We start from the raw sequence: 15,187 nt of genomic DNA on the forward strand, positions 1-15,187 counted from the left end.
CTTTAGATTCTTAAGTTATGTATTAAAGGTTAGAGCCTTTAGATTCTTAAGTTATGTATTAAAGGTTAGAGCCTTTAGATTCTTAAGTTATGTATTAAAGGTTAGAGCCTTTAGATTCTTAAGTTATGGTTACGCTCAATTTCAAAATTAGAATAGCCCTTGCTTGGGTCATTAGTATTAATTATCCGGACTTGAAAGATATGTATTAGTTCTGTTTGACGTTGTTATTTTATGCAAGGAAAACATATGCTTGATCATTTTTCCGCCGGATATGTTCATTGATATGAAAAGATTGCGTAAGATACGAATACTTAGAATCTGTTACCAATGTGTAAAATCAAAGCTTTTTAGCTTAATGTGCATTGAAAGGTCTCGTTAAGCATCCCTCCTTTTGACCATTGCATTCGTTCGAACTGAGGTTGAGATATCACAAAACTTAAATATTGTTAAATCAGTGATGGCTAATGGACTTTACTGTAATCTGAAATTTTGCTCAAAAAGTATAAACCCAGCTAGCACACAACGTTGTTTAAACGTTAATATAACGCTATATGGACGTTGTGAACGTTAGATAAACGTTGAAATAACATTGTGTGTCTGCTGGGAAAGTATTGCCATTTAAACTCTTTTTCGAGCAAATAGCAGTCGTATGTTTGAGGTGAGTATACTCTCGTAAGCAAAACACTTCAAAGTTTGTTTCAAGTTATAAACCTCTAAAACCGCAACCTTGAAAGTATGTCTCCAGGCTTCAAAAAAGATCCTTCTAGGTGGACGTTGGAATAATGTAAAAACGATGTCCTGTTAACACCGCATGAACGTGAAGTTAGCCGTAGGTCCTTGTCATACACGCTTTTTTAAATAAAAATACACTTTATAAGAATGTCCATGATGAAAATGGCCAATAAAGTAAGAATATGGTAAGAATATCACCATATCACCATCATGGAATTTAGCAACTGAACCTAAGAATGCCATTTTTAATGCATTTTAACCTGTAGATTGCCAATTTCGATCTTAACCTAAGAATACCGTAAGAATATTTTTGGATGATTTTCGCCAAAAAGTTAAGAATATCCATGATGAAATGAAAAAACACCCTTCTTATAAAAAAAAACGTGTATACACATGGTTCTCTATGTGACCTCAGGTATGAATCTTTATTCCGCAACATACCGAGGCATAAAAAAGACCGGTTGACAGTCATTAATATTGAATTTAAGCAATAAAACTAGTGGCAAACGTCCGGGCTATTTTGGGTGCTCCTTATAAAACATTACGTCATGAATATCGTGAATATGATAAATTTCCTCCTGTCTGCGACCTACGGTATTGGGCATAGCATTATTATCTCTTTTTCTGTCTAAAATTCATACTTTTGAGCTTTTCCACTGAGGTTAGTCGGACATTTTGATTTGAAAGTAGTGGCTTAACTTGAACTTCAATGCATCTCGACACTATTCCATAATTAAGGAATATCCTGACAAACTTTAATGAAAAAAAAAGCGAGACATGAAATGCTATTTTCAATCAATGCCAGAATTAATTCCCACGTGCTGGCATATTTCGTTATTGCTTTATCGGCTAAATCAACTTTTTGACATTTTGGTATAGACATATTTAATTTAGAACAAAATGGCACTGTGTGTGACAAAGGTGTGGTAAATATTAGAATTGATTTGTCACCTTATTTATTTGCCTGATAACTCAAATCAAGTGATGTTTGTCTACTATTTTGTCATGAATTTCAACATTTTGTAATGTAGATATTTTCCAGCTCAGAAATTCATTTCCTTGCTCGTACAACTTAGAAATCTAAAGATTATATACTAAACCCTGACGTCATCAAATGACATCGGCCTATTGCCACAAGGCAATGACTTTTGACGTCCTTCGACTACTGACATGTTTCCGCCATCTTAGAGCGAAAAACTGCTCGATGTGGGTCAATTTGAAAATCAACGAAAGAATTCTTTCACCCAAATTGAGTACTGTTACCGTTTAGTACTGGTACCACTTTCAAAAAAATCCAATTAAAAACTAATTAAAAACCTTTAGAAAAACAACTTTTAATTTTCTTTTGCATCATTTAATATCCTCTTGTAACACCTATTACAGACTCGTGCAAAAAATTTGCACTTTCTAGATCTAACTCCGTAACTTCTTTTTTTTCCTTTTAGGACTGCGACTTTCCGACTATGATGTACATTTGATTGTTAAAAGCCTCGATTTCTAGACTACAGAAGACCTGTAAGTACTGTATTATGAATTCTTATTTGCTTTTATAGTAGACTAATTTAGGTGTTGAGCCATTCATGGCTGTAGAGAGAAACCGCAGCGGGAGTGGCAACAACAATGGTATACCCCGAAAACACCCCTCTTTCGCATTTGTTTCTCTTAGATGAAACTCGTCTTGGACGATACCCCGTTACGGTTCTAGATCTGGTTTTCGGGAGGGGGTTAAGACTACAATTTTTTAATGAAAGTTCTACGTTATCTTCGTTACCTTATCTCCCTTCCTGACACTTCTTGCTCAACAAGTCAGATTTCAAAATTTTCAAAAGGAATCAGCATATTCTCAGTTGGTAATGCTGTTTTGTCGCGCGTGCAAAATGTAGATCATGAGCCAATCAAATCATTCTAATTGAATACATGAAAAATAGGCCAACTGGTTGATCGTATCAAGCTGTATAAAGATCGCTGATAACGGGAATGTAAGTAAGCTTCGATTGTGGGAAAGTAGGAAACTCTTTCACCAAATGCAATCAAAAGAAAGTGCAAATACCATCCATTTACTATTTGATGGGAAGGATTTTCATTTCCAGCTTTTCGAGGATTATGTAGGTGATTCTTATTTGAGAAAGTGATGATGTGTCCGACTAGCTTTCCGGTTACACGGCATGGCGCTCTCCGTTAATCCTTATTTATCTTCTATATTGCTTTTTTATTATTGCAAAATGTATAGCCTGCAGGTTGTCTTAAGAGTCATGCCAATTTTCGAATTAATATACTCATTACTACAGACTCGTGTCATGGATTTAATTTTCCGTCTTAATTAAGGAGAAATTTAAAACTGTAATTTTGTCCCTGGTAAAGGTGCCATACAAAATTATACGGTTAGGTTCATCAGCATCAATGATTTTTGGCGCCACAGTCCACAGACCAAAAAAGAATCTCACACTCATTTGCTTTAGATCCATCTTTCTAAATGCTAAATATGGCCACAACCATGAAGTACCGTTGGTTGTTGGTAAAAAGAGAGAATTTAAATAGGGTTGTCATCGAGTCTCTGATATACTATATTTTTCAAACAAAAGTCAAAGAATTACGGTCTTTCATTCCTTTTGTTTGCCAAACCCAGATCCTTTTGGTTTGATGAGTAAGTCATTTTAAATACAATTCCTGGTTTGTTCGTTAGAGGGAATTTCACTCTATCTTGATCATTACTCCATCCCCTCACAATTTTTGTATTTAATGTCAAATTGTTCTTAATTATCTTTTCGTCAAAATTGAACTTCTTTTTAGAGAAAGGATCATTTGACTGCCTCTGTAAGAATTTATTTATACTTATATTCTCATCAAAAATTATTGCAATACCAGGTCAACATATTTACCTATCATTTCAAACCCTATGTTAATCTCATTGTAAATGTCCATATTTTACAAATTGAAGTAAAATACCACCTTTCTATAAATATGCCGTGAGATAATACCAAAAGGTCCGGAAGAAGAATTGCCAATGGAAACAGTTTGGCGGAAAAAAATTGTTGCCTGAAATAGCAACTTTCTGTTGGCACGAGTTTCAATAACCATACCGTAGTAGAGAATTTCCTTTTCTTTGCTTTTTCTTTGCTTAGACAATCCCAAATGACTCATTTCGAAAGATTGCAAACATCATTTTACATTTCGCAATAGGTCTACTGATAATTACAGATCTGTTGGTTTCCTTTCTCTCAGAGAGGATTGCAATTTTTTTGCTAAGCATCACATCCATTTACGAAAATTTTCGTTCCAAAACATGTTATTTTCCAGGTGTTTTTTATAAGTTTGGTTGAAAAGTTTGACTCTGTATATGCTTGACTCTATTATATAGTCCTGTAGAATTAGGTTAGTATATGGCTGAAAATTAGCACAAAGTTCCCGTGTTTGTGTCCTAAAAGACCACCACAAAAAAAACGCAATCGATTGAGAAAGCTTTGAGCACTTTTTGGGGTCATTTTCAATGACATCACTTTTCATTACCAGCAAGACTTTGTCAATTGGTCTAAAGTGGCTTATTATGTCATTGTAATACTTTATGATGTCATCAACTTTCTTAGGAGTTTTTACATTCTCAAAGCCTTGGCTCAAAATGATAGGCCTTGACAAATACAAACTGAAAATGTAAGCCTGGAAACTCTATAAACCATTCCAGTTTACACTTTTCAAGGTCTTTCTTCTGAATCTAGATTTGAAGAGAGATAGCAGATTTCGCTGCGAAGAGAAATAGCAGATTTCGCGGTGCTGTGAAGTACACATTAATTTGAAATTGCCTGTTGTCTCCTTCTAACGGGAAATTTGAACCGTTTTGGCAGACTTTTGAAAAAATTGGATGTAAAATGGAACTAATCCCAAACAGGAATTTTTAGCTGTCAGACACAATTAATGAATTATCCTAAAACGACAATTGAACAGACAATGGACAATTGATCTGAAAACAGAAGATTTATGCCCAATAAGATGTTTTTGTTTTGAAGGGCGCATAATTGATCAGTCGCTGCACTCATTCGGAACGAAACAAAGGCGCAAATAGTGGAAACAAAAAGTTAAACATAAATAATCAAGAAAAATATAATAAAATCTTAAGCTTTTTGAAGTACTAGACAAGTTACAATTTTTACGCTAAATTTTGCAAATTTTTGTTCGATAATTGAATTGTATTGTCTGTTTTTTGTGTTTGGCTCTTTTGTCCTGCTAAGATAAATACATAATGATATAATCATAATTAGCAAAATGTATAAGATTTCAATAGTATTTCTGATTTTGGCTGCTGCGATTTTCCAAGTACTTCATTGTGATGATACGATTGACCCCGATGCTGTAAAATCAACCGATAAAGATCCTTGGGAGAAATGGAGTAAATTACCGTCATCTGGTAGCAAAAGTCAAGGTGAAAATTGTTTCCTCATTTTGTCTTGCAATTCATAATAAATGTCGTTCAGTAGGCCTGAAAACCTGGTAATTTCACTTATCTATGTTTGCTTGAGACTTTGAAACCATTGTTTTGGAGGATGTTTGTAATAAATCGAATTTAAACCAAATACTACTCCACTAATGTTTGAAAGTAGTTCTAACCAGCAGATCAGTATAACCATTAATAACCCCAACTTTCATAAATTTTTGTATTTTCTAACGAGATGGCTATTAAAATTAAATCGAGTTTTTTGATTTTTGTTACAGGTAACCATAACAACGATAGTGATGATGATGGTGGTGAAGTTGACGTGACCGAAACAACAACCACTGAGGTCCACACTAAGACCAACATCAAGAAGAAACCTTCTTCAAAGCAACCCCAAGTTTCTTCAGTTGATAAAGAAACTAAAGACCAGTTCAATGATGCTGTCGATGAAACAGTACGTATTCTATAAGAACATCCAAAATTTTTGAAGCATTCGGATCTTTTTGTTCTTCTGATTTTCAAGTTTAAAATGTTCTTAACATGATTTTATTTTTACTATTTTGTGAGTATTTTTGTCCATTTTCTAAGAAATCGGGTGTCTTAGAATCTGCAAAGCCTTAAAATGTTTTTATCTTGTTCTTAATTAATGATATATTGGTCATCGAAGCCTTGTGTTCTTAGATAGTTTGTTCACGACGTGCATACAATACGGATTCTTATTTTTCTTTAAGGAAAGAACCAGGGCCCTTTTCAAACCCTCCCCTCTCCCTTAAAAAAGATTCATTATAAAAAAAAGTCATTATTCAATTTTAAATTTTTACCCATTTTTTAGTCAAATTAGTCTGGAATTTGAAAATTTCCTTTCGGTCCAAACTAAGGTTACGTTTCCTTTTCAAAACAAAAACCATCTCAGCTCTTCTCTAATTGTCATTTGCTAGAGACTTTTTTAACGTCTAGAACTTATGCAATTAGCAACAATTGGTGGCCTTATTGACCGATCTTTTTCAAAATTCATCATGAATTTGATCCTATAGGAATGTTATTATTTGATTAACGTGTGCTCTTGATTTCCAGGACCCAGTCTCCGTTTTGAATCCAACAAAAAAGCCATCCAAAAAGAAACAACAGCACAAGAAGAAGCACCATAAGAAAACTCAACGAAAACACAATGTTGCTGAAAAGAAACAATTCAACTATCATGGTGATTTCTATCCAGGAAGTTTGTGGCAATATCCTTACCCGTATTATCACCCATTATATGGGTGTGGAATGTCTCCTGACTGCCCTTGTGGAGGTATGAAGGCTGCTGCTAATTCCGTTAAGGTGGTAGTCTACCGCCAGATTTCAAAAGTCAAAAAATCACATTTTTTGCAATAACTCAAGAACTTCTTTACATTTCGTAATGAAATTTTCAGGAAATGTATATCAACTATTAACATTTCTAAAAATAAAAAAAAATTCTAAAAATAACCAAAGACGGGGGTAAAATCAGCCAGGGGGTAAAATACTTTATTTTGCTTGTGTCAGGTTTTCTGAATAGTCGGCTTGACCTATGAAGTTAGTTTTTTTTTTAAATGACTAATATTAGAAAAGGTCTGGAATGAGTGAAAAAAAAAATTGAAAATTTTTTCCAGGGGGTAAGAAACTGAAAAAAACGCTTTTTTGAGATTAAAAATCAGGAAACCAATTTTAAAACTTTTTAATCCATTCATTCAATACACAATCATGTAAGGAAACTTCCCTGAAAATTTCAAGTCTGTAGCTACTCTCAATCCTAAGATATTTCTGACAAGGTGAATGCAAACCCCCGGAAACGCGTTTTGAGAAAATCAAAGAAAAAGGCAAAAGTCTGCAAAAATGGGTATTATTTTAAGTTGGAAAGCTCTTTTCAAAAAATTTCTTCACTGAATACTCATCCAACCAGTCAGGTTTCAAAAGTTAAAGTAAAACATTTCACAAAAATTGATAAATTATCCAAAAATCAACAAAAACATGTTGCGCTAAAGTCATGTATACATAGCAAAGTTTGCGGTAATCTTGCGATAACATCAAATTTGGGTGAAAACAGCCACATAAGTGTGTCAAAATGTTCATTGAAAGTCCAGCATAACTCTCTGTAGGCATGAAAACTTTTTGTGTGCATATTTTTATTCACATAGACTAGATGACAATGAGCAATGAGCTGGCTTCTTGACCGAAGGAAGGCTGTTATGAGTGGCGGGTGTCAGATGAGAATGTGCGTCTCCAGAAGTTAGGTCCAGTTCATTATAATGCACATTTCCATCTCTGTTACATCATGTTGTGCTTCGAAATATCTCAGTTGCATTTAAATCCACTACAAAACATTATGTGAGCCACCAAAAAGCACACACCGCCTCTCACCGCCTATATGCTCCTCAAAACAAAATGGCGTCAACTTAAATGTTTTTCGTAGAAATCCAGCAACATAACCAATGTACAGCAACTTTATGGCTTCTGTAGAGTCTATTCTTCATTTAAACAAATCATTTCCATCAAAGAAATTAAGTTTTGATCTAAAACCTGCCAAGAAATTGCAGAATCATGCTAACAGCTTGCTTTTCAGCTTGTTTTGATGTGTTACACTACTGAAGCTACCATCTTTAATTTTAAGGATGACGTAATGCCACGGAAAATAATATTTTGACGCTCGAAAAGGGCGTAAAAAGAGCTTTCTTTTGGCGTATCACATTGCTATGTTTCGGCCGAGATTGAAAAAATAAGTCCTTAGCAACGGGATTTTTTCCGTTGCTAGGGCGATTTTTCAAGCACCCAGCAGGACAAAAATGTTCACTGCGACCTGAAAAATAAAGATATCTCTCTGAAATTTCCAGGAGATGTTCAGAAAGACCTAAGGATCTCAAAACACCCAAAAACCAAAATTCGACAATTTTTTCGATGATTTTCCATTTCTCGGTAGACTACCACCTTAACCAAGAACTCTGTAATTTATCTTTAAATTGATCTATAGATAAAAGTATTCATCGATGGGAATCTATTTTCAAATGGTAACTTAATTTTGAAATATTGAGGTTCCTTCCCAGAAATCGAGATTTCCAGCTTAAAAACCAAGGGTTGTAAAATTTGATTTAGATTCTCCTGGCTAACAAATCGCTAATTAAGCATTTTGTAATTAATGCAATTTCTCAAATCTAGAAAAAAAAAGAGATTTGAGAACCTTTTACTTCACTTTCTTCTTCCTTTCCCAAGGAGCACCAGAGCCGCCATGTGCACCACCACCAACAGAAGCTAAAGAAGATAAACCTCCCACAGAAGCTAAAGACGATGGAGATAAACCTCCACCGAAGAAACCGGCAACAAAGTAAGCAATGACGATTCTTTCAACATTCTTACGAACAAAAATAAAGAAACTGAGACACATTACGATCATCTTTAGAACATTTGAGCATATTTTTTTTTTTTAAATCTTTGAGCAGCTGAGACAGAAAATTCAATTCTTCCTATAAAAAATGTTTTCAAAAACACCTTTTAATAAGCATTATTCTTTTCGTTACAGGAAAGTTGACATCGAAGCTTTAGAAGACGCCGAAACTCCAAAGTCGAGACATAGACGACAATTAGTACCAACACATTATTATGGTCCACCAAGTGCAGGATGGGGTGGTTTCCACCCAGGACATACTGGCGGTGGTTGGGGTGCTCCTTATTGGTACAAGTAAGTTTACCGATTTTATGACAGCTGTTTATGCATGACGTGTTGATTGATTAATAATATGTTTTCTTCTCCGTATATGAAGCTACTACTATGACTGTTTCATCGACTTTGATAACATAATGAGCTCTTCAGGGAAACTAATTCATAACATTTCCCATGTTCAAACAAGTATTCCAGGAATTAGGGAGTTCCCCTATTAAGCTTTTGGCGAATCTGTCTCAAAAATGATGCTTTTTTCTCGTTTTAAACTGATGCCTGTTTGACATTTTTAAATATCTATACCGACCAATCCAAGAGATTAAGCATTGTTTAAGAAATCTAAAAATTTTGGGATTTTAGCTACTATTGTTTAACACTAATTTTTCTTTTTTATTCGTAGAAAACGAACTCACACTCCACAAGTCAGACAATTAGTACCAACACATTATTATGGTCCACCAAGTGCAGGATGGGGCGGTTTCCACCCAGGACATACTGGTGGAGGTTGGGGTGCTCCTTACTGGTACAAGTAAGTCCTCCATTTACTCTAACAAAATCAATAAACACCGTCACTCTAATACTGTTCAGTTTCATTACTGTTGAAAAATATTACCCCTTACTATTACTATTTAGTAATGGTAATGGAAATAAATTCCCTTAGAGCTCAAATTTATTTCAACAAAAATCATTGATAATCATTAACTGATAAACCATCTTTAGAGATCTTCCCCTTGGCGTGAAACGAATTTTTCGAAGGAATCTTCTTGTTGTGATCTATTGAGTATTGTTGGGATAGATTGGCAAATTTTTGAAGAATATTTTTCATAAAATTGATTTTCTGCCTTATAGAAAACGAACTCACACTCCACAAGTCAGACAATTAGTACCAACACATTATTATGGTCCACCAAGTGCAGGATGGGGTGGTTTCCAGCCAGGACATACTGGTGGAGGTTGGGGTGCTCCTTATTGGTACAAGTAAGTCCTCCATTTACTCTTACAAAATCAATAAACACCGTCACTCTAATACTGTTCAGTTTCATTACTGTTGAAAAATATTACCCCTTACTATTACTATTTAGTAATGGTAATGGAAATAAATTCCCTTAGAGCTCAAATTTATTTCAACAAAAATCATTGATAATCATTAACTGATAAACAACCATCTTTAGAGATCTTCCCCTTGACGTGAAACGAATTTTTCGAAGGAATCTTCTTGTTGTATCTATTGAGCATTGTTGGGATAGATTGGCAAATTTTTGAAGAATATTTTTTATAAAATTGATTTTCTGCCTTATAGAAAACGAACTCACACTCCACAAGTCAGACAATTAGTACCAACACATTATTATGGCCCACCAAGTGCAGGATGGGGTGGTTTCCACCCAGGACATACTGGCGGAGGTTGGGGTGCTCCTTATTGGTATAAGTAAGATAATATCTATGATAAAATAAGGAATGTTCAACTTCAATTGCTTTCCAAAGCTAACAACGTCTTGTTTTGTGCGTCAGAACTATGGGTTGTTCCTAATCGTTTCAGTTACTCCGACGTCCTCAAAATAGTAGAATAATAAACTTGGTATAGTTTCTCGTAGTAAATGATGAAATAGATTCACCGGCTACAATAGAATAAAGCGTACTTGAGTGCATCTATTTTGAGTTACTTTCATTATTATGTACACTTTTAGGAAAAGCGATACGAAGAATCCTGAAAAGACTCACTCTGCAAAACAATTAGTTCCAACACATTATTATGGCCCACCAAGTGCAGGATGGGGTGGTTTCCACCCAGGACATACTGGCGGAGGTTGGGGTTCCCCTTATTGGTACAAGTAAGTTAATATTTGTGATGTAAAGCAAAAAAAAGTTTAACTTTCGCTGCTATCAAAAGCTAACAAAGTCTTGTTTGGAAGCTGAAACGATACTAATATTTTAGATACGGCCTACGAGGTTTCGGTGTTGCAGAAATCAATCGTTTTTACTCGGAATTCGGGTAATATTACGGAATCCTAAAATTGGTTCGGTATCTGAAATAGACGTATTTGTACGTCAAAATCTGGGTGATGAAAAGATTACATTCTTGAATTTCGGAATTTTTGCAAGATGGCTCAAAAACAAAATTTTTCGGTTTTTCGAAAATCAGAACCCTCGTACGCCCCGCCCCCTATACTACACTAAGAAGTATTTCCAGAGATTTTGACATTTTAGAAAATAGATTTAAGTACTAGAGACGCCTACCCATTACGTCCTATGTATGGTCGATTGAGATTTCTTAAGCATTTTCCAATTGCTTATATCCCATTTTTTTAGAAAAGACGATGTATCACCAAAGCAGCTAGTACCAACACATTATTATGGTCCACCAAGTGCAGGATGGGGCGGTTTCCACCCAGGACACACTGGTGGAGGTTGGGGTGCTCCTTATTGGTATAAGTAAGTTTGAACGAACATACTTTGATTTCCTCGGCTATTTCGATGTTTAAACTTGCGCACAGCTTTCTTGAAGAATCCTCTAAACATGTTAGAGCTTTTGCATATACTGGTAATGTGAGGAAAAGCATTGCCAAAATAATGCAATGCTTTAATAAAATACGATTGGGAGATATTCTCTTTATATCTTTAGGTTATAATGTTTTTCTATTCGAGTTGTAGCACTGAACTAAAGTTGGCAACACTATTCTGAATTATAATGGGAACTATATTATTTTACTTAAACCAACAGAAAACGAACTCACACTCCACAAGTTAGACAATTAGTACCAACACACTATTATGGTCCACCAAGTGCAGGATGGGGTGGTTTCCAGCCAGGACATACTGGTGGAGGTTGGGGTGCTCCTTATTGGTACAAGTAAGTTGTTTAGATTTCAAAGGCGTAGTCAGATAGTTTGAGATATTTGGTCTTTAGATTCCTCTTAATATTTCTGAGCAAACTTTTTTGTAAGCAATAGATCTCTCAACGTGGAAACCCTGTGTGAACCCATCTTCAACGTTTTCAAAACATCGTTTTTCAAACTTACAAAATCATTTTAGCAAAAAGAATTGGGGGTTTACCGCCAAACTAAAAAAAATATACAGACCAAAAGTCTTTTACCGTCTGGTAAGCCCTTCTAAAAAGGATCTACAAATGGCTAATAGACCTTTGTTGCCTTTATCATAAAAGTCTAATATCAAAGTTTCAAGTCTAATATTTACCGTTGTTTTCATATAAATAGAAAAAGCGAAACGAAAAATCCTGAAAAGACTCACTCTGCAAAACAATTAGTGCCAACGCATTATTATGGTCCACCAAGTGCGGGATGGGGTGGTTTCCACCCAGGACATACTGGCGGAGGATGGGGTGCTCCTTATTGGTACAAGTAAGTTGAACATTTTGATCATCTTTGCATGGTAACCCAAATCAAAGTTACTGCAAACATAGTTACCTAAAAGCTTCCTTTTCGAAGATTTTGACTTACTTGTGGCTCGTTCGCCTACCTTTTGTCAGGTAGTAGTTCATTTATCTACTGTATTTTCAAGTGGTCGTTGTAATTCGTGTCTTCACTTCGTCATTTGTCTTTACAGAAAAAGCGAGACAAAGAATCCAGGAAAAACTCACTCTACAAAACAATTAGTACCAACGCATTATTATGGTCCACCAAGTGCAGGATGGGGTGGTTTCCATCCAGGACATACTGGTGGAGGATGGGGCGCTCCTTATTGGTACAAGTAAGTATACTGATACCTTTTGGTAGCCATTTACGACAATGATGACGAAAATGTTTTCAGTCTCGTCAAAATTTGCCATTTCTTAGAAAGTGATGAGAAACTCATGTATCTAGTGATGTAGTATATAAGCTCAAGTAGACTGATCTGTATTAAGGAATAAGAATTATAATTATTTTGAAAGAGGATTTGCCACAATACACCTTTCCCCTTGATTTCAATTAAAAACGTTTATATTTTTTACCATTTTAATTTTTTCAGAAAAAGTGAGACCAAGAATCCAGGAAAAACACACTCTACAAAACAATTAGTACCAACACATTATTATGGTCCACCAAGTGCAGGATGGGGTGGTTTCCACCCAGGACATACTGGCGGTGGATGGGGCGCTCCTTATTGGTATAAGTAAGTCAATTTTAAAAGTTATTTTTTGTGTTTTAGCGATCCTTAGCAAGCTTAAGTATCGATAGATAAATCACGACGACGGAAGTTTTTCCTCTATCCTTGTTCATTAACGCTGCGGATTTTTTCTTCAGGCTAACCTGAAAGCAAGGTAGATTTGCCCCGTGTAGTACATACAGTACATACAAGCGGAGCTTCATTGTATAAACAATAACATAAGTTGATTTCTTTGAATGGTAAGTCTAAGTTATGCTCTCAGGTTAGCCTGTAGAAAAGTTCCGCAGCGCGAAAGAACAAGGCTAATGGAAATCCGTCCGTCGTCGTGATTCATCTATCGTTATTTAACCTCATTGTTGTGCTCAAATAAAAAAAGAAGGTCAGCTTCCATATAAAAGCTCGTTATCATATTTTAGTTTCAGTACAATAGTTTTCTGTACAAGGTTGACTTGAACCTGCTTTGGAATATTACACACTAGAGTCCGTCGTACAGGCTAACTATCTTTGTCATGGTAATAAGTTATAACTAGTCCTCCTTTACCTTACCTCAGAAAAAGCGAAACGAAGAATCCTGAAAAGACTCACTCTGCAAAACAATTAGTACCAACACATTATTATGGTCCACCAAGTGCAGGATGGGGTGGTTTCCATCCAGGACATACTGGCGGAGGATGGGGCGCTCCTTATTGGTATAAGTAAGTGATTTATACCTAGTTTAGTGTATTTTTGTAAATTTGAAAATTTGTTAGAATAAATTCTTAAAAAAATAATCACTTTGTATTATTAATTTTGTTGTGTCCCTTATAAATTACAATTTATACAATTATGCTTTTTTCATCATTAACAAACTCGAAATCACCTTGACCTTTATACTGCTGATCTTCTAACAGGTGCTAAAAGTTTCTAACCAAACAAAATCACAGATAAGCACCATACTTTTATAGGAGATCAGGAATTGTTCGTTCCACCCATACTGAGAATGTTGTTACATCACCATCAAAGAAATACATGGTAGAAGGATACAACAATCTTGGTATAGGACATATTGGTAAAGATGAAGGAGGCTGGGACCATGGATTTGGTGCTGGTCATGGCTTCGCGTGGGGTGGTCCTACTGCCCATGGTATGGGTCCCATAGCTCACAATGAAAGTGGAGATTTTTCAGCCGAACATAATGGACAATACGGCTTCAGTCATGGTTATAAAGGACGCTTTGGGTCTGGCTTAGCAGGTTGGGGTAACCCTTCCACTGGGGATATGCTTGATACAGACCAAGAAATAGGGGAAGGTGACTACGAACCTCGCCACCCGTTAGTGGTGCCTCAAGGTCGTGGACATTTTCACCACAATCATAATCATGGTATCGGTTATGGCTTCAGAAGTGGGTCTTAAAGCAATGTTCAAGTAATTTGAGAAAAGGAAGAAATTCAAACGTTAAGAACAATTTCTGGTTTGGTGATAAGATACAATTTGATCTTGTTTTAAAGCGGAAACAGTAATAAGTAACGAAATACTATTTCAATTTCAGTTACAAGTAGAAGTCCGTGTTTTTTTATATCCTATACAAATAAAATGGTATAAAATTTACATAATCTAACCGTCATTGCGTAGCACAATCTTTTTCAGATGAATTGATTTTAGTTTAGTGGTGCCTTTTGTGTCATCTTTCATTTCATGCTAGAAAACATGGAGTAGTGACGAACATCATAAAGGTGCAATCTTATTGGATGATATCAATATATACTATATAGAATTAAAACACTTCACCCCTCTTAATTATATTTACATAAGAACATATTTAGATAAGAACCTTAGTCTTAAAACACTAAACCTCGGGTGGTTCAAGAAACTTTTTCGCCGCGGCTCTTTTTAACAGCTTGTACCTTTGAGAGGGTCCAAAAGTCGATGATTTGAACCACAATTTGACCAAAATATGGGGTAACTCTTGAATTGTAACTACAATGTATAGCAATGTGCCCTCCCGGTTATTACCATAATGGCTTTATGGCAACTCCTGAACTTGGGCACAGGATGTACGGTTACACATTTTGTGGATTGCATTGCGTAGTCACAAGAGTGCTCAAACTGCGAGCAGCGAGCAATGCATAATGCAAATAGTGAGCGTCTTAAATAAAGACTCTCCAACCAATCCAAGAGTGCTCAAACTACAAAAGCAGTGAGCCAATATACAATGTATAGCAATGTGCCCTCCCGGTTATTACCATAATGGCTTTATGGCAACTCCTGAACTT

General features: G+C 35.6%; 1 protein-coding gene across 10 annotated transcripts; it reads left to right on the forward strand.

Moving 5' to 3' along the window:
• The first annotated feature begins 4,825 nt into the window (after positions 1–4,825).
• On the forward strand, positions 4,826–14,717 carry LOC136822797 (uncharacterized). 10 transcript variants are annotated; one of them, XM_067079091.1, is made up of 16 exons: positions 4,827–5,146; positions 5,437–5,612; positions 6,233–6,452; positions 8,387–8,498; positions 8,694–8,852; positions 9,232–9,360; positions 9,681–9,809; positions 10,132–10,260; positions 10,520–10,663; positions 11,142–11,264; positions 11,554–11,682; positions 12,047–12,190; positions 12,396–12,539; positions 12,798–12,941; positions 13,487–13,630; positions 13,880–14,717. In XM_067079091.1, exons 1-16 carry the CDS (start codon positions 4,990–4,992, stop codon positions 14,325–14,327), a joined length of 2,631 nt encoding a protein of 876 aa, XP_066935192.1. In that variant the 5' UTR covers positions 4,827–4,989; the 3' UTR covers positions 14,328–14,717. The 10 variants fall into 10 exon arrangements, with proteins under 10 accessions (XP_066935198.1, XP_066935201.1, XP_066935192.1 ...); XM_067079094.1 differs by lacking the exon at positions 10,520–10,663 and having other exon boundaries at positions 13,880–14,455; XM_067079093.1 differs by lacking the exon at positions 12,047–12,190 and having other exon boundaries at positions 13,880–14,454.
• The last annotated feature ends 470 nt before the right edge of the window (positions 14,718–15,187 follow it).

The sequence above is a fragment of the Clytia hemisphaerica genome, unplaced genomic scaffold (genome assembly GCF_902728285.1).
Source record: "Clytia hemisphaerica strain Z4C2 unplaced genomic scaffold, Clytia hemisphaerica genome assembly, whole genome shotgun sequence".
NCBI classification, from domain to species: Eukaryota; Metazoa; Cnidaria; class Hydrozoa; order Leptothecata; family Clytiidae; genus Clytia; species Clytia hemisphaerica.

Bases quoted from the DNA above. Each gene is read 5' to 3' on its own strand.
- LOC136822797 (XM_067079091.1), top strand. From the start codon at position 4,990: ATGTATAAGATTTCAATAGTATTTCTGATTTTGGCTGCTGCGATTTTC. The intron at 9,810-10,131 runs GTAAGTCCTCCA...TCTGCCTTATAG, and splicing joins GGTGCTCCTTATTGGTACAA to AAAACGAACTCACACTCCAC. The intron at 10,664-11,141 runs GTAAGTTAATAT...CCATTTTTTTAG, and splicing joins GGTTCCCCTTATTGGTACAA to AAAAGACGATGTATCACCAA.